Here is a 17,352-nt window from a genome sequence, read left to right on the forward strand (position 1 = left end):
CTTGGGGATAAGGAAAGTTTACCGTCACGATTAAAAGTAAATACTGTTGTCGGTGGGAAACTCTGTCTTTATCCCTTCATATTTGTGGCTCTGTAATAACATCACATCGCTCCCCCTTTGCTCTCAAAGGACAGGAGTCACAATTACTATGGCAGCTCTGGCTTTGACCCCTTCGACGTAAGCATATGACGTTTTTTGGAGGAATGAAGGTCTGAGTTTCTTTTCTCCGAGGGAAAGTCTCCTGTTTGTCCATGATGACGCAATTCGCCTTTTTTTCATTGCACATCATCCTTTTTTCTGAAGCTCGTAGACAAAAAAAAAAAAAGGAGGGTTGGTATTTTTCTTTATCCTTTTGCCCTCCTTTGTCCCTCTCAGACTTAGTCTTGCTCTTGCAGTCGGTTCCTCCACATATGTCCCTCCTCGCTAAAATAGAGCTGCAGAGCCCTGGAGAGCAGAAGCTGAAGTGACGGCATGTCATCGCTGTCCCATATCAGTGACTCACTGAGGCCTGTGTGCCCCGGCCTGTCACCAGCCTGTCGCTCTCTCTTGCTTGGGCCGGTCGGTAGCACGATGTCTCATCACCTTGGCGCTGTTAACACCAGCCTCAGAAATCCCCCCCTCGCCCAATGTAAAGTTTCACAAGAGTTTTCCCGAGAGGAAGAAGCCTCTAAACTACCCGTCTCTCTCCCGGCAAACCTTAAACTTTAGGATAAAACAAGAGAGCGTTCTGGGAAGACCTGAATGATTTCCACTGCTGGTCCATTTGGTTCACAGCCACAGTCTTCCCTTGTGCCAGAGGGAAGAATAAGTACCATCGACTATTGGAAACGCTGTGTTATGTCATTAGAGGAAACACATATAGCACCAGATTTGCGAGCTGTCAGGAAGAAGGAGAATAAGGAGGGAAGTGATATAGTGTGGACTTGGAAATGTGACTTAAATTACAAATAAAGGCTTAATGTGGTTTGGCAGGTGCCGCGTAGCATCCGGTCCCTAATATCCGAGCAAAATATTCAAAATTGTAATTTGTGGGTTGATAAAAGTCATAACTGAGAGCGTGGGTGGCTGCATGTCTGTGACGCTGATGTGTAGTAATAGAAATCTTCAAACCACAGATAGATAATATATTATAGAGGCGGGCATGTTTGAAGAAAAAGGAAATTTAATTCATCTTTCGAGCGATTTTTTTCTCCAGTTTAGCTAAACTTCGAGATCTTTATCTGCTTGGGTAAGTGTCATTTAAACTGTGAAATTCGTATTTAATTTAGTTTTCCAGGTAGAAGAGTCTCTTACATACGGTTTAAAGTGTATTAAGTACTTTTCATTGACTATTATCGAAGGCAAAGCGAAATCACGAAGCCAAAAAACGGGGCTTAAATGACAAAGATATAAAAAAGTCTTGTTGTGATCAAGAAGAAATTAACATTAAGGAGAAAAATACATGTGACCCGTTGTGTGCCTCTGCAGGGCGCTGTTAGTTGACGTGAGATTCATTATACTTAGGTCAGTTTCCATCACAACCACTCAGCATTAAAGGTGAAACTCATTAATCTTTAGCGAGAATCTCTGCACCTTGTTGAAGAAGGTCCTCGGACAGGACAGGTCACAAGATGTGATAAATATAGAACCTGTCGAGTAAAAGGGTAAAACTTGCCTTCGATGACATTCAACGGAATAAAAGCGGATATGATATCGAGGCTCAGTAAATATAGAAGTTAGATTTAAATATGACCATTTTTAAAGTAATATAAGATTAAATGTTTTCACCAATAACAAAACTGGTTTGAAAATGAATCATGTTTGTTGTTTTTTTGTGGCAGAAATGACAGAAATGTTCGCAGATATAGTGATTTAAGTTAACGTAAACTCAAAAGTTTGTTTGGTAATTGCAGAAAAACATTAATGAATGTTAAATTTCTTCAAATGTAACAGAAACATGTACTGTATGAGTTTATGCAATCAAATAAAGCACTGAAACAAACAATTGTTGGGTTTAGTTCCTCTCACTGTCAGAGAAATGAAAACTAAAACACGAGCATGAGTCACTTATACAGACGAACTGACAAAGACAAAGTTGAACACACAAACTAAATGTCCAGTAAATATCCATAATCTAAAAAGTCCATACAACAGTATTTCAATAGTTCACTAAAGTTCAGAGGGCAGAATCATGACACTGTTTATTTCCAAATGGCTGATTACATCTTAAATCAGGTATAAGCAAAGTCTTTCATCTTTGTGAAAAAATTACCTTTATGCCATTTATCCTGTCCCTGCTTCCCTGTGTCCTTAAAGGTCAAGTAAGGAAAAATAGAGGTTGTTGCAGTGCGGAGGTGGGGGTTCAGACAGGTGTGGACAAACCACTGAGAGTGTGATTGATGGAAAAACCCTCTGAAGGACTCGGTAGAGCTGGCGGCTCTTACCGGCAGCAACCTGCCACAAACACAAGCCCACATCCCACAAGGATCGACTCTCCTCCTCCGGCTCCACAGCGACGGCTACGCTCATTTCTCTGATTTCCTGTTAATACTGCATGGCTGTAACTAATTCTTCGCTCATCTGCAGTTCATCTAACATCCGCTCTATTTTTAACCCACTGGGAGAAAGAAACCAGGTGTGGTCTCATCTGGCGTTTCCTCCGCTGGTATGTAAGGGCATCGGTCGGCTGCAGGATGTCAACACAGTGGGCGGGGCCGATGGCGCTCAACGTCACGGTACACCTGGAATTAACCTGCGTCTGGGTGATCTGGAGTAGACAGTCTGTACAGAAGTGTGACTTAGAACGATAATAATCATCGCTATAGCATTTTCATCAATAGCAACATAACAAAAGTTCGATATATACATATATATCGATATATGGTCTGTGCCTTGTGCAAGCACAGTACCCATAATGTGTTTTAATATTCTACCTCGTATTTGGGACATGATTTGCTGTTTGGCAAAAAAAATCAGTCTGTAAACTTTGAAGAAATATTTTAATTATCATGAATATTATCGATATCGACTGATATGACATTTATTTTTTATCTTAATAAAAGTTTTGGCCATACTGCCCACCCCTATATCTGCTGTAATATTCAGTAAACACTTTATTTGGTACATCCAGAGAATCTATTGCAATCCAATACAACTTAGCCATAAATTCTACCCTTACAACGATAATATGTCCAGTTGTAAGTATTTCGTTAATATTATTCAGGTGGTCAATAGTTTGCATTATATCAGGAAGTGTATTTCAATTTTACTGTGTTTTTAAATGCCTTATGCAAACCAAGGGAAATGTCACGGTGTATAAAACTGACCAAACAAATAAGCGTTGACTTGCCTCATGAAAAATTGAACGTTTTTTTAATGGCTGCCCACAACAGCACAAAATGGAAATATTCTAAATGTCCTCTGCATCATGTCATACACACATTTAACGAAGATTCTGCCTGACATAGCTGGTATTTTTAGAAACTTCCGCCAGAAGTGAAAATTAAGCTGCACAGCATCAGTTTGTAGATTCACTATACAATAACGTGTCTTCCCTAAACATGCTCTTATCTAAAATATCATGATCAACATTTTCTCTAGAGCAAGAAAAACCACATCAGACTCATCACATCAAAACCTATCGTATATATCTTTAAGTCTATTGTCTGAAGTCCTCACCTGGAGAAGTTCAATGTCACTGTTTAAAGTTATATCAGCGCTGACAGACGATGGATCAATCAAAGATAATCTTAACAACCACCAAGATGCCACATCACTCAGGGATTCTTGGCTGTAATCTATATTAAACAGGAGCCTTTGGCACATTTTTCATTTGCATTGATATATTCCCCCGCCCTCCTCAGAATGGAAAACTTCCACGACTTTGTTTACTTCTCTCACAGTGGAATACAGCCTGCAGCGATGCATATCCACTGTGATGCAACATGACCCGTCACTGACACAGAAACAATATTAAGGAAGAGCTTCCCAAGCGAAATAATGAGGTGTCATTTGACGCTAAGCCGACATGAGGAAGTAGCTTTTGAGTCTTTACTGAGGTTTGGCAGAGTTTTACCTTTTAAAAGGAATCGTCCTGCTCTAAAAACTGAAAGAACAAAAACAACTTTTTGACTATTACTACTCACTTTTGCCAATATTCTTCTGCACCTTGTCGTGTGTGTGTAGAAATGCATTAATCAGACCAAGAGCAGCAAGCAGAGTCGGGACACACATGGAAACAGAGCTGTCATGACTCTTTCTCTATTCAACGAAGCCAAAAGATTTGTAAATCCAGCACAGAGTGATTTCCTGCCTGCTGCCATCCACCTGTCAGCCATTTTGACACCCAAGCTCCTAATATCCCTCAATTTATCTCCGTCGGTGACTATTTTGGACTGGCTGCTCATGTCTGGATGTTCAAACACCCCTTCTTTTTTTTTTGTTTCTTACCCTCTCTGACACCTTTTCATGGACTCACACTGACACGTGCCGCTCGCTGACAGACAGATCCTTACATGAGTGACACGAGGTATCCCGTGAATGAATATGGATGGAGCTGTCCATCTGCCACGTTAGGCAGATGGACAGACTGAACGGTGATGGGGGCCCAGCGAGAGGCTGAGACGGCAGAACAACGCTCAATTTGAACGAGGCTCTAATATTTTTCCAGGGGGGTGGGGGGGATATTTTCAGTTGCGTTTTATACCCCCTCGTAAAACAGAGTGAGGAGGCTTGACGTTTGAACTATTAGCTTTGAGCGAGCAGGGAACATGAGGAGAGCGACTGTCAGAATTAGCAGAGGCAGAGAAAGAGGTTTGGGTTCGCCTGACACGGAAGAGACACGGATCTAAGCATGTTTGCATACGTGTATTTCTATGCACGGTGGCACCCTGGACTCGACGCCAGTTAGAAGATCAAACGTGCTAAAGCTCGCATTCAGACCAGTGGCCAATTAGGAGTCTCCATTCCACCTGACGAGCTCGTCTCTGGATAGGTGACGGGGCGCAGCCGCATGAAGCGAAACCCACACGTTGACAGGGAGGACTAATTAATGTAAATCAAAGTAAAACTGATGACACGAGATGTAAATAAATAATTAGAATGAAGCATCTGGGATCAGTGGGGATTTAATGACAGCAAATAAAAGCACCTAGTGTCTGGTTGTTTCTCGGCCCCCTTGACGCGGTGGTGTGTGCTTGTTAGCTTTTGGTGGACAGCGGTGTGCGGCGGGACTTCCTGTTTGTCGGCAGCACTGTCGCCATGACTGGAATCCAATGCGATGAGAGTGGACCCAAACAGTCAAGGGTTAGGGTTGTAAAACCAAAACAATGAGCTAAAAGACACCAAAAATATTTTGGCTTCGTTTTTGTACACGATAAGATGAGATATTCTCAAATATACCTCACATGCACATTGAGTACGTCCTACTCCTACGAGATAAAACACAATGACCTGTCGTCTGTAAATTGGTGTTAAGGGCATCGTAAAACTTGTATTAAATTACCAGTTAAGTGTAATTAAACTTTGATCTAAGTGTTATTCCACTACTTAACCATCCATTCACTTCAACTGGAAACCGTGTTCATGTTCCTCTTGTGTATCTGTTACACATAAGTCCGGATAATGTGGCTGTTCAGCACCAAAGGATGAAAGTGTGAGATGTGGGAGCTGCAGCGTCTCAATTTAGCTCCTTAAAACTCTCGTCTCTCTTCCTCTTCTCTCTCCGTTTGTATATTTAATGGCAGCCAGATATATCTTGTCCCTTGGGTGACTTTGAAACATTTCATAAAATACATGGCACTACGTTAAATCAGATTATATTACCAGAGTCTACATCCTCATAAATACATTTAGGATAAGATATTCAGCGGAGCGCTTGCTTTGATTCCTCTCATCTCAAATTTAGAGGTAAATGAATCCTTTGAGAAGAAGAAATTATAACGTGAATGTGTATCAGACAGGAAATCAAAGCTCACCATATTGCCAGTATGAAGACCTGAGTTTTAAAAAAACACTTACATTAAATATTAAGGTCTCTGCTGATTAATAAAGGAATCTGAGTCAGAGAGCATGAAGCCAGTGACTGTGACAAACCAAAAAAACAATAAGAAATTGTGAAGAAATCAGTATTTTAATCTTTTTAATGGCCGCTTTATTTTCCTATAAAGGAAAAAAAATAAGAATCCACTTAGTTAAAAATATCTAGGGGTGTTTTTTCTTTCTTTCAGAATCGAAGCAACGTACTGAAGTTGTTGCCATAAACATAAGAGTTTGTGGTAATACATTTATACCTTGGGAGTTGTTCCTACGTCTGCTCGCTCAACTTCAGATTTCACATTCTCTCTGATGATGCTGACTGACGAAACTGCTAATGTGTTGCTGCTCGTTCATTGTGGTTCCCACTTTTTGAGAAGTTGAGAGTGTGTGCCGAGCGAAGGCAGCGCCGGCGACGGGGCCTTGGGATTGAGACAGATGAGGAGACTCAGCTCCTCGTAGGAAATAGTCATCTTCCCTCTCTCCCCCGCGTCCTGTGGGAGATCTGGCTGTGATGAGAGCCAGTTTGCTGCACGGCTGTCTCCAAACCAAAGGCTTTGTTTTGCCCCTCTGCGAGCCGAGTTGTTGACAAAGCTTCTGACTATTTACAGCAACATTTTTCTCAGACTCTCTCTCATACCCAGAATTACATGGGAAATATGTCTGCCGGTTTACCACGGGCAATATTGGAAATTCTCTTGTGATAGTTTACACAGTGGAGGAACTGCACAGAACCCCTCCTTGCCGCACTTAAGCATGACTAGCAAAGCGTTTGATCTGATCAAAGGGTGTCGGAGCAACTTCGGAAGAAGTGACTCACTGAAATCTTAGTGCACTCCTGCAAAATGAGGGGTGGGCATGGATTTGAAAGAGCCACTTAGCCAGTTGTTACTTGTCAAAGTTGATTTATTAGTCAGGTGTCTGATGCTACATTTGCCGGATCTACGTATTCTTTTGAAAACGCTTCAACTCCGCTGTGGATCTGCCGGGTGTCCACACAACTCCAGAGTTTTAGAGCTGCAAAACAGAGAAGTTTTCCTCTGCAGACAATGTTCCCTCTTACTTCTTACCACTTAGAATTAAGGTAGAAACACCAACATTTTATAAAAAACTATTAAAAAGGTCACTCACCCCTGCAGATGAAGCTTGGTAGTTTTGACCAGTCGGCTTGAAGGATGATGAATTAGCATCAATGAAAAGCCACTGGTAATTCATAGATGAGTGAACATTTCGCTGAGTCAACTTTTCATATCTGTGGGAACACAAACACTGATATAAAGTCCTGAGCCCACCTGACTGTATAGTTGAGTACATCTCCATCTCCACCTCGCTTATGACACATTATCATTTTAGTATCAGTTAAAGTACGTCATAATTACATTAAGAGTAACCTTTAACCACGTCTAATATGCACCTACAGGATGCTTTAGAACTTTAATAAGAATTATTTTCTTCATTGTGATTGCACTTCCATGAAACCACAGCAAACATGAGCTGCTCCTTTTGCATCCTTTTAGTGATACTAATTTATATTTCACTAAAAGGACAAATGACGTCTGTCTTTCCTTGTTACTGTCATCTACTGTACTTAATTGAATCCATGGCAACATTATACTTCCTGTTTCTCCTTTACCACTGTGGGACCTGACGTCATGAAGTCAAAAGTCTCGATCATTCATTCGTATGAACTTTTTGATGTTGCACAGGTGGTGGGAGAAATCAAATGAATATTCTGATCAATCTTTACTGAAACATTCCTCAACAAAGTACTTCTCTGGTTTTCATCATTAGCTCACGTCAGGCTCGATAAGGAGAAATGGAAGCTGCTGCATTGTGTGTGTTTTAGAGAGAGAGAGAGAGCATGACAGGGTAATGTGTAAAAGATCCTGCTGGACTCACACTCTGTCTTCATTAGCTGTGATGTATACTGTGCTGCAGTGGCCGTAACTCATCCTCATCTGCCTTTAAGACAGCGCTATTCATCCCCACACGCTGCCACACCTCCGCTCCATCCTCTGGATACCACAGACTCATTAGGGAGGCCCTGCCTTGTCGGAGGAGGCTGGCTGTGGCCTTTGCTGACAGAGAAGATGGCATCTTTCAGAGGAAACAAGGAAAATCCACGGACAAATTATCTATTGAACTAAGTGTCCTTTAGAGAATTGTTCAAGAAAAAAACAAAAAAACATCTTTAAGCGATTCTGTATAATACTGGGAAACATTTTGAGAATCAGTTCAAACACCATGAAATGTAAGAAAATAAAAAATACTTTGATCATCCTTAAGACACATATTGTGCCAGAGATTCCTCAAAAGGCAAATATTAAAAGAGAACAAACTCTGTTTATCTCATTGCAATTTGGGAAGTAAGGTTCAAAACACAGCGAAAATAGAAATGCACTTTCATCTCTCCAAAGGCAGCCCTGTGGTTAACTACATAAAAAACGTACCCCAACCCAAAAAGAAATCAAAGGTCCCGCATGCATGAGGAGAAGTGCAGATCAAAAGGAAACTGGTATAGAAGCATTTTGGTGTTGAAACTTTATTAAAAACAGAGAAATACTGATGTGACAAGTGTTTAAAATCAGTCATTAGTCCACAGTGGTGGGCCAGGGATGAAGAGGGGAGGAGGAGGAGAGGGTTCACCAGGGGAGTTGGGCTCTACAGTGTGACTGTGGGTTTGTCCTCATCTTTAGAAATGTCTGCCAGATCGTCTGCGGGTGTCAGAGTGAAATAGCTCGTGTGCTGAAACTTGAGCACCTCGTTGCCCCAGCTGGTCCATCCGGGCTGCAGGCTTCGAGCAAACAGCTCCAGGCACGAGGCGTCCGCTCCGACGTACCGCTTCAACACCTCTGTGGAGAAGAAGAAGAAACGAGGAAGATTAATGATCATGAGTAGATTAAGTCACTGTAGCGTCCTGACACACAAAACAAAATGTAAAGTTCAATAAATGACAAGTATCAACCAATGGGTGCACAAAACACATAAAACATGTTCAAATGGTATTTTCTGTATCACATGAAAAATGTGTGCATGCACTGCTCTTTATCTTCTGTGTCACATTCAGTATGTCCATGCATTGTGTCCTGTGAATATGCCGGTAACAATAAAAGCTATTTCAAGCGATTCTCAAGTACATACATTACATGGATGTTGCAGAAATAATCACATCCATGAAATACTTTCTTTTAACCACTAGTCGAAGTAGGGAGCAGCGTTCTTATGAATGGGTCCCTGCTTTGACTATTTGCATACAAATGCAAGAGGCAACTTGTCTCGTAGAAATTACATTTATATACAACTAAACTACATCTGGTTGTTAGCACTGCCACCTCACAACTTATGTTAATTGGAAACTCAGATTTTCCATCATGGGTGGATGGATGAGCTGTGTGAGCGTGTATGGCTTGTTTTCTATCAGGCACCTTGATAGGGTAAATGTTCCTTTGTGTATTTGACAAGTCTTAATTACATTGATAGAGAATTTATCAGTAAATTGTTCATAAACAACACAAAAAAAGCAGATCTCGAAGTACAAGATCCACGAAAGCAATATTACACTTTTAATGGTTTTGTTAAAGCACCCATGTTTGTTGTCATGGTTACAATAATAAAAATGTGGTTATGGTTGCAGTTATGGATAAAAGAAACAACCAAGACTATCGTCCGACTTCATCCTTTATTCCTGTCATAATTACTACAGCTGCTAGAGGTTCCCTCACAATAAAGCACAACTATGCGTCGTAACAAGCTGCTGCACAAGGGACCTATGAGGTTGTTTTTTTTACAAGAGGACAGAAAAGTGGCAATTTATTTTTATGAGTAAGGACATGCATTCAGCAAGAATGCGCACAATGCAGTGACCCTGATGCGTTCAGGTGCCATGGTAAGAGGGGAGTTGCCCTTCTTGCCCACTTGGTAATCGAGCCTTGAACAGGACAAAAGAGGTAAAACATCCGATTGAAAATTTGAATAAATTGAAAGTTGGGCTGTAAAATTCCTGCAGTGCATCCATTTCTTATCGGAGTACTTTTCTTGTTACTCGGTAATAGAACAGCACTAGCGACGCTCCAGCTCCATCACACCATTGAATAGGTTTTTTTCTCTCTGGACTGGAAGTGACCTTGAGTCTTTAAGTGATGATATTCCAGCAGCACACCTGACAGATACGTTTCCCTTCCTCTGCCCCGGTGCGACACTACCTGCTCTTGTGCATGCTCAAACCCGCCCTGACACTCGACTCAGCCAACACTCAGGGAGTTAATGAGCTCAAAAGCCTCGTCCCCTAAACCCATCCAACCTGCACAATGTGGTGTCCTGCCTCCAGCTTTCTCATCCGATGTATGTCAGGGAGACAGAGTCACCGAATGGAAAGGCCAAACATGCAGCTCTCCGACTAATTCGTCCCGAAGCGGTGACTCAGCTCTCAAAGTTGAACGGAGAATAAAAGGTCTAATTATCCTCTTAACTCTGAAATGGGACACAGAGTGAAACTTCTGCCAAGAGAAGGCTTGTGGCAGAGGAGGGTGTGAACTCAACTGTTCTCTGGACGAGTAACATAACAAGTCCTAAGTTGTCTTTTAATTGTGAAATCCAGAACTGTTGTAAAACAGTTTATACAATACAGTAGAATTACAGTATTAACTTCAGGTTTTATATCATACTTTTCCTTTATATACTTCTCATCCAATTTGCACATCTCTATATCAAATTCGAATAAAATATCTGCAACACAACCACGGCATTAATCATTATCATTAATGATGGAAGTAAAATGCCATGACCTGCAGTTTCATTTTCCTTATCACTCACAAATGACTTTGATTCTCAGTGCAAATTTGGAGTCCCTCAGGATTTAATTCTTGGTCCCATGTTAATCTTCACACACTTCTAAATGAACATAAAAATGTTTTTAAGTTTGGGTCTTGTTTCTATTTATATTTTCTCTATATCAATGGAAAGCTTATTAAAAAATTCAAATGCAGACAAAGCTTGAATCATGAATGAAAAGCAATGTGCTGACCTCTTTGTTGTCCTATGTCTGGGGAGATTCAAGTCAAAGTTCAGTTACTTGGTGCAATTACTCTTAAAAGCTGCTCTAATCAATATTTTTATATTAACCATGAATGAAATGACGAATTTATAATCTGAATACACTTAGTTGTGGTGTCAAACCTATTGAGAATCGCCACTAAACTCGAGCCTGGAATTGTTTTCAATGGACAAGCACTGAAAACCAACTGTACACAACCTCTTCAGACGTGGTGGAGCGTTTTGCACATAAAAGGTCAGATATTTCCCTGAGGATTGGTTGAGAGCAGAGAAGGAGAGAGAATGTTGGTCTTAAATTTGCTATATCAACTGTATGAGGTGATGATACTTCAAAGCTTGTTCTGCTGCCCCCATGTGGCCAAGGGAGTCTGGGTTATTTCTGAAAAAAAAAAAAAATAAGCATATATCTAACCTAATTTGGGCTTAAAAGATTTCACGGATCAAATTTACAACAAAGAGGGGACTGAATCAATTACTTCTTCCTCAGAGGATCCCAAAAATGCAGATCAATATTGGGAAGTCAAATGCTCTACAAGCAACCCCTGGTGGCGAAGCTGCTCCCTACACCCAAAAGAGCCGGAGGGATTTTGAACCATCTGACACGTTGCAGTGTCACTGTCTCACACGTGTAGGAAACAAAAGACAATCGGACCATTGGAATCAGGGTTTCAAGACAAGGGGTGAAGTGCAAAACGGGAAAGTCGACCGAGAAAAAGCTTAATGCTGCAGCTGCCAATGAAACATACTGGTGCACAGATTACAGTGATTACAGGCGCAGTCCATTTCCCAATCAACCCACAAACCCTGGCAGTGTGATGGAGTCATTGAAACACTAATTAAAATACCATTTTTCACAATTTCTAAAGTTGCGGAAGGGGGGGCATCAAAGTGCAATACCCCCCGTGCTCTCTTTTTGCAGCTTGACCATCTGGCAAGGATGTGTTGTGTCTGTAGCGGACTAATGGTGTCCCCTATCTCTCCATGGCAACCGAGGATGTCAGTGACAGTAGCGGGACAGAAGTGGGTCAGGGTTTCTCGAGGCGGCGGGCACGAGGGCAGTGGCGTCACACCGACCGGGCTGCCCGCTGGCTCGAAGCAGACCCAACGAGCTGGACTCGAACACAAAGTGCGGCCCGGTTTTAAAGGACGATAGCTGGAGATGAGGATAAGAGAGTTCAGGGAGCTAAATGTTTCAGAGGTCGAGAGACTTTTAAATTAGATTTCTGGAATTTCTAGCAGTTTTCTAATCGATTGCAGGAGCGAACAGAAGAGAAAAATCACCCCTCAGGCAACTAGGTGTTCATTTTCATCTTAGATATTTTATTTTTATTGGCAGATCTGGGTCAAGCTCTTCTAATATTTGCCTCAGTGCAATTATCATCTACTACACTCGCAGATTTGAGCCGCACCCACTGCCGTCAGAGCTTTCTTGCCTCTCGCAGAACAACAGAAGAGGCATTGTAGCTGGAGATGAAACACAATTATAGATGCTACTCATTCAAGCCGTTTGGTAGTGCAGACACAAATAAACATTTAATCACTAGTGTAGCCGAGTGCACCTAAATAAAAATGTTGCTTGGAGGAAACCTGAGAGGCTTTGCACTGAGCAAAGAATCCCATATGGAGACCGCACACACATCTGTTTACTAATCCACTTACTCTCTACGGTATCACAGCTCCACAACAGCATCTGTATGTTGCAAATCAATGCATTTCAACAATAACCGGCCACCAGTGTTAGGCGAAGGCTTTTCTGCGCTTCTGAAAGGGCACTGGCCGACACTGGCTGTGTTTTTCGCTCTCCGTACCGCACAATAAATTGCATTCCCCTGAGAGGGAGGGAAATGACGTCAAGCCTCGCTTGTTCACAGTCCCTGCATATTCATCGTCAAGGTCTTACGTTGATTCCAAGTAGCGGAGTTCGCTTTGGACACTAGTCTTGCCACAACACCACAATAATGGCAAACAGGAGGAATTGGACACATCTGAGCAGCAGGAGTTCAAGCTTTGACAAATCCAACCTGTCACAGGTTGAGGATTCAAGCCCTGCAGTTATTATGGATACAGTAGAGATCCTGTGTTGCGTGTCTGAGCAGTGATCTCTCTCCAACAACATCTGCAACCACTAGTGGGGTTCTCAAAAGAAAATTCTAACTTTCTGCAGAAAGCACGTCTGATATTTCCACTTATATAATGAGATAAATCAATACTTTTTACTTGAGTATGTTCATTCTTCATACAAAAGCATATTGCCTTCATAATTTTGACCATTTTGAATTTTAAACTGGAAGAAAATCTAGATGGTGCAATTTAAAAACCTGAGTGACTGACTCTGTCTTAAACCATTGATTTGCATGTGTGGTAGCAGGCTGTCGTACGATTTAGAGCTCGTCACTGAAGCTGCACAGCGAGATAACAATCAGTGATGTTGCAGCATTGCCCTCTGGTGGCACAGTAAAACACAACTGTACTGGTAGATGCAGTGGAAGATATGCACCTGAGAGTGAGGGCTTCTGGGAGTGGAGAGCTGATGGGACGCTGACAATCAAACGCGAGTCTTCTACAGGAACCTCTGACGTCTCTGAGGAGCTGAAAGTGGTCAAACAAATATGATTAGGAGACATTAAGGGTTATCATACTATAAATGTTAATAAAACTGACACACGGAAGTCACCTCGTGGAGGGATCTGCAGAGGGACGGTATCGGCCCAGAAGCAGCACTTCATACGGCTTCTTGTGCGGTGAATCCAGCGGATACACAAACTGTCCAGATGTGGTCACCTGAAGGAAAAGAGCGACCCCTTTAAATCATCTGGAATCCCACCAACAGGTTGAGAGCTGTATCTGTTCATCTATCCGTACCTTGACCCAGAGCCATTGGGCTACGACCTCTAACCCCCAGTGTGGATACAGCTCCTCACGGACGAAGCGCAGGTGGCTGGGCCGGTTTGTGACCCAGGTGACCACCAAACAGTTCGTAGACGCCAGTAGAGGGATAGGGAGACGTTTCAGCTGGGATGAGGGGAGAGAGCTGTATCTGCAGCGGGAAAAACAATGATTACATAAGATAAGATAGTAAACGCAATCATCATAACCTTCACCACTTCAACATGACGCTTAACAAGTCTCTATTTAATGAATTACTGATCTACTGGACTAATTTAAAGGCCATAGTGAGCAGTGGTTCGGTCTCGGTGCCTCTCTGTGTTTCCAAAGATAAATCTGACAGATCTCAAGGTGATAAAGGAAAGAAATGAAGAGGGAAGAAAAACTTTTGGGATTGTTAAGTTTTACTGTTTTCTATGTTTTTAGCCATGAACGCTACTTTAACTGCTTTGCCTCTAGAGCCACCAGCAGATTAAAATGTGCACAACTTCGGTGAAATGGCTCAATATCTTGGGTGGATTAGAAAAAAATCTCGCAAATAATCAAGGTGCTAAGGTGAGACGTTAGTGATCCCCTCACATTTGCTCTTGCTGTTGAAATTAGTCATTTTCAAATATATGGAATTTTATAATTGTCAGATGGATTGCCATGAAATTTGCTGCACATTCATCAGCTCAAATATTTGCCTGATGCTTTGTTTCCTGAGCAACTGTCTGCAAAACATTCCCATCAACCTCGGCCGCTCTTAATGTTAATAAACAAATGTTGGCTTGTTAACACACCAAGCTAACAGATAATATAATATCATGTCGGCACAGCTTCAATGTTCTGTAATATAACGTAGTATTCTGTTGTATTGAATTGAACTTTTGTAACAGCTCCTTTATCTGTTTCCTCCTCCATCATTTTCAGGCCTGATTCTTTCGCTGTTTTAACGTGTGAATTTGATTCCTGGAGATAAATCAGGTGTTTTTTGTTATCTTCCTTTCTGCTTTACACCTTCAGCCAAATTACCTGCGACTCCTTTTCACAGACTTGTTTTCCCACGGTGGATCCATGACGATTAAGTCAAACTTTCTTCCATCTGTGTGAGAAACAAGCAGCTTTTTTTTTTTAAATAAAGAGAACAACAGAATATGGTTTCACTTGAATGATGGGAATCACAGAGTGACACTTGAATTGAGGGAGGGGCGGACATGTTTGTGCCACACTGGCTTTTTCCCCCTCATTTAAATGATGTTACCACAAACATGCAGTGACTTCAGCTGGAAGGCATTTTGTTATTTTTCAGGCCAAACATATTTTTCTCAGAACTGTTTCTGACGTCGTACTCACAGTGGACTAGCGGTTGTATTCGTGTGAAATCAGACAGCAGGAAGGATGCGTGCTGCGGTATCACGTACTCCTCTCCCATCAGTGTAACCACTGTGGCCCGGTCCGCCCTGTTCTCCGTCACCCGAGAGAACAAGTCCACATGTGACGTGCAGCCACCCTCAGCGACAAGTGACTGGACATGTTCCTGCTCCTCGTCGTCCACCAGAGGTAGCTCTTTAGCCATTTCACAAAGAGCGGCCAGGCTGCACTCCTGGACAGGAAGTGGCTGTTTAACGGTGTCCGTCGCTCCGTTCAGATAACCCAGGGATCGGGAAGAATCCAGCAAGGACTTGGTTCCTTCGGAGACGACAGACCTGATCTGCATTAGAACACAATACAGAGATGATTCAGTTTGGGTGGTGAGATAAACTGAAAATACAGAATATATTATATATATCAAGATTTCAAGATTTTGCCAGGGGGTGTTTGAAAAGCATGAAATTAAACTCAGTCTTGTACTTATATGCAGGCCTTGAGTATTTGATTAATTTGGTTTACTTTATACTTTTACTATACAACATCTAGGGGCAAATATTGCACAATATTGCAAATATTGCGCAATATTGCAGCATTCATGAAACAGATGCTGCATTCAATAAACTGAAACACATTGAGAACCTTATAAACTGTTGCACAATGGACCTGGCTGCCTACATTACCCACAGTGCAACTGCTCACAGCTCAGTTGGAGATTTACGTAGAAACGTAACTGGAACTGAAAAGTTTGATTTTCTCGAGGAAAGTTGTTCTTCGTGTGGCTGATTCATTTCAGGGGAGGAGACGTGCAGCTCGGACTTAAATTTACAGAACGAGAATCGACCTACCTTCTCGTGGAAGATTTGTGAATCAATTTCCCCCTGGTTGAGTTCGCTGTGTTTTCTTTTTCTTTTCTGGAAATAAAAATGTGTTTACACAGATGAATGGGAAGAACAAGAAAAGAGCAATAAATCCATTTTTTTTAATGAAAAATAATACTGCAATATGCAAATCATCTAAATGCTACAGTATGATTATAAATCACTGCACCTCAGTACCGCACGTGCCCAATAACTTATTGTTCTTTCTACTTGTATATATTGTTGTTTTATGTCCGATGCACCAACCACACCAAGTCAATTTCTTGTATGTGAAAATATACTTGGCAATTAAAAAGAATTCTGATTCTGATTCTGATTCTAAACCTTCGACTATTTCTTATCCGCACTCATAACAGTAACATCATTGTTACTGTCGTTTTCATTTTAGGGTCTTTTTGGAGGTTTTTCCTGCCCAGGCCCGGATCTAGAAGTGGGCAGATTCCCACCCAATTGGTCAACTTTATTCTGGGCCAATTGAATCTGCCAATCAAAAGTAATTGGTATAATTGGTATTATTATACCATGATGTGGTTGAATTTCCTAATGTGACACCTTCTTTAAAACTTGGGGAAACTCTCAACACTAAGTGTTTTCTAATTTCTAATTGCCCCCCCACCCCAATCTGAGCATCCTAGATCCGGCCCTGTTCCTGCCATGGTAACCTGAACTGGGTTTACCCGAGTAAAGCACATGTATTCTTAACTGGATTACTTCCCAGGACTGATGTAAAGTCATGTTGTGGGTTCACGACCATCAGCCATTTTACCTTCGGTGGTTTGTTTGCTTTCTGCAACATTTCCACGTGTCCCGCATCCACAGCTGCGGCCTCGTGGCTCCTTAACATCTGGAACCACTGGCTCTTAAAGCGACACTGCACGTGAGTCCGTTCACCGTGTTTCCAGCGGAGGCAGCGCGTGAACCCCTGGTCGATGAGGGCGCGTGAATCCAGCACGCAGCCGTGTTCGCTCTGCGCCAGCACGGACATGGAGAAGCTGCTCGGTTCCACTAACAACGCCCGGATGACTCTTACAGCTGGAATCTGCCCCACCTCCAACTGCACTGTCCCGGTTTCACATCAACAGAAATGTCCCCGCACGACTCGAGTTCTCCGGAAACGATACCGAAAGTCAACAGCCTCTCGCTTGTATTTGCGGAAAGAGAGATTTCTGAT

At 42.0% G+C, this 17,352-nt stretch overlaps 1 protein-coding gene across 1 annotated transcript; it reads right to left on the reverse strand.

The window, feature by feature from the left end:
* Window positions 1-7,742: 7,742 nt before the first annotated feature.
* On the reverse strand, window positions 7,743-17,344 carry mettl4 (methyltransferase like 4). Its single transcript, XM_034571884.1, has 8 exons — window positions 16,948-17,344; window positions 16,149-16,214; window positions 15,286-15,643; window positions 14,965-15,034; window positions 13,927-14,101; window positions 13,739-13,845; window positions 13,562-13,653; window positions 7,743-8,864 (listed from the first exon to the last, which is right to left on the reverse strand). The coding sequence occupies exons 1-8, from the start codon at window positions 17,164-17,166 to the stop codon at window positions 8,674-8,676; spliced, it is 1,278 nt and encodes a 425-aa protein (XP_034427775.1). The 5' UTR covers window positions 17,167-17,344; the 3' UTR covers window positions 7,743-8,673.
* Window positions 17,345-17,352: the final 8 nt, after the last annotated feature.

The sequence above is a fragment of the Hippoglossus hippoglossus genome, chromosome 20, assembly GCF_009819705.1.
Source record: "Hippoglossus hippoglossus isolate fHipHip1 chromosome 20, fHipHip1.pri, whole genome shotgun sequence".
Lineage (NCBI taxonomy): Eukaryota > Metazoa > Chordata > Actinopteri > Pleuronectiformes > Pleuronectidae > Hippoglossus > Hippoglossus hippoglossus.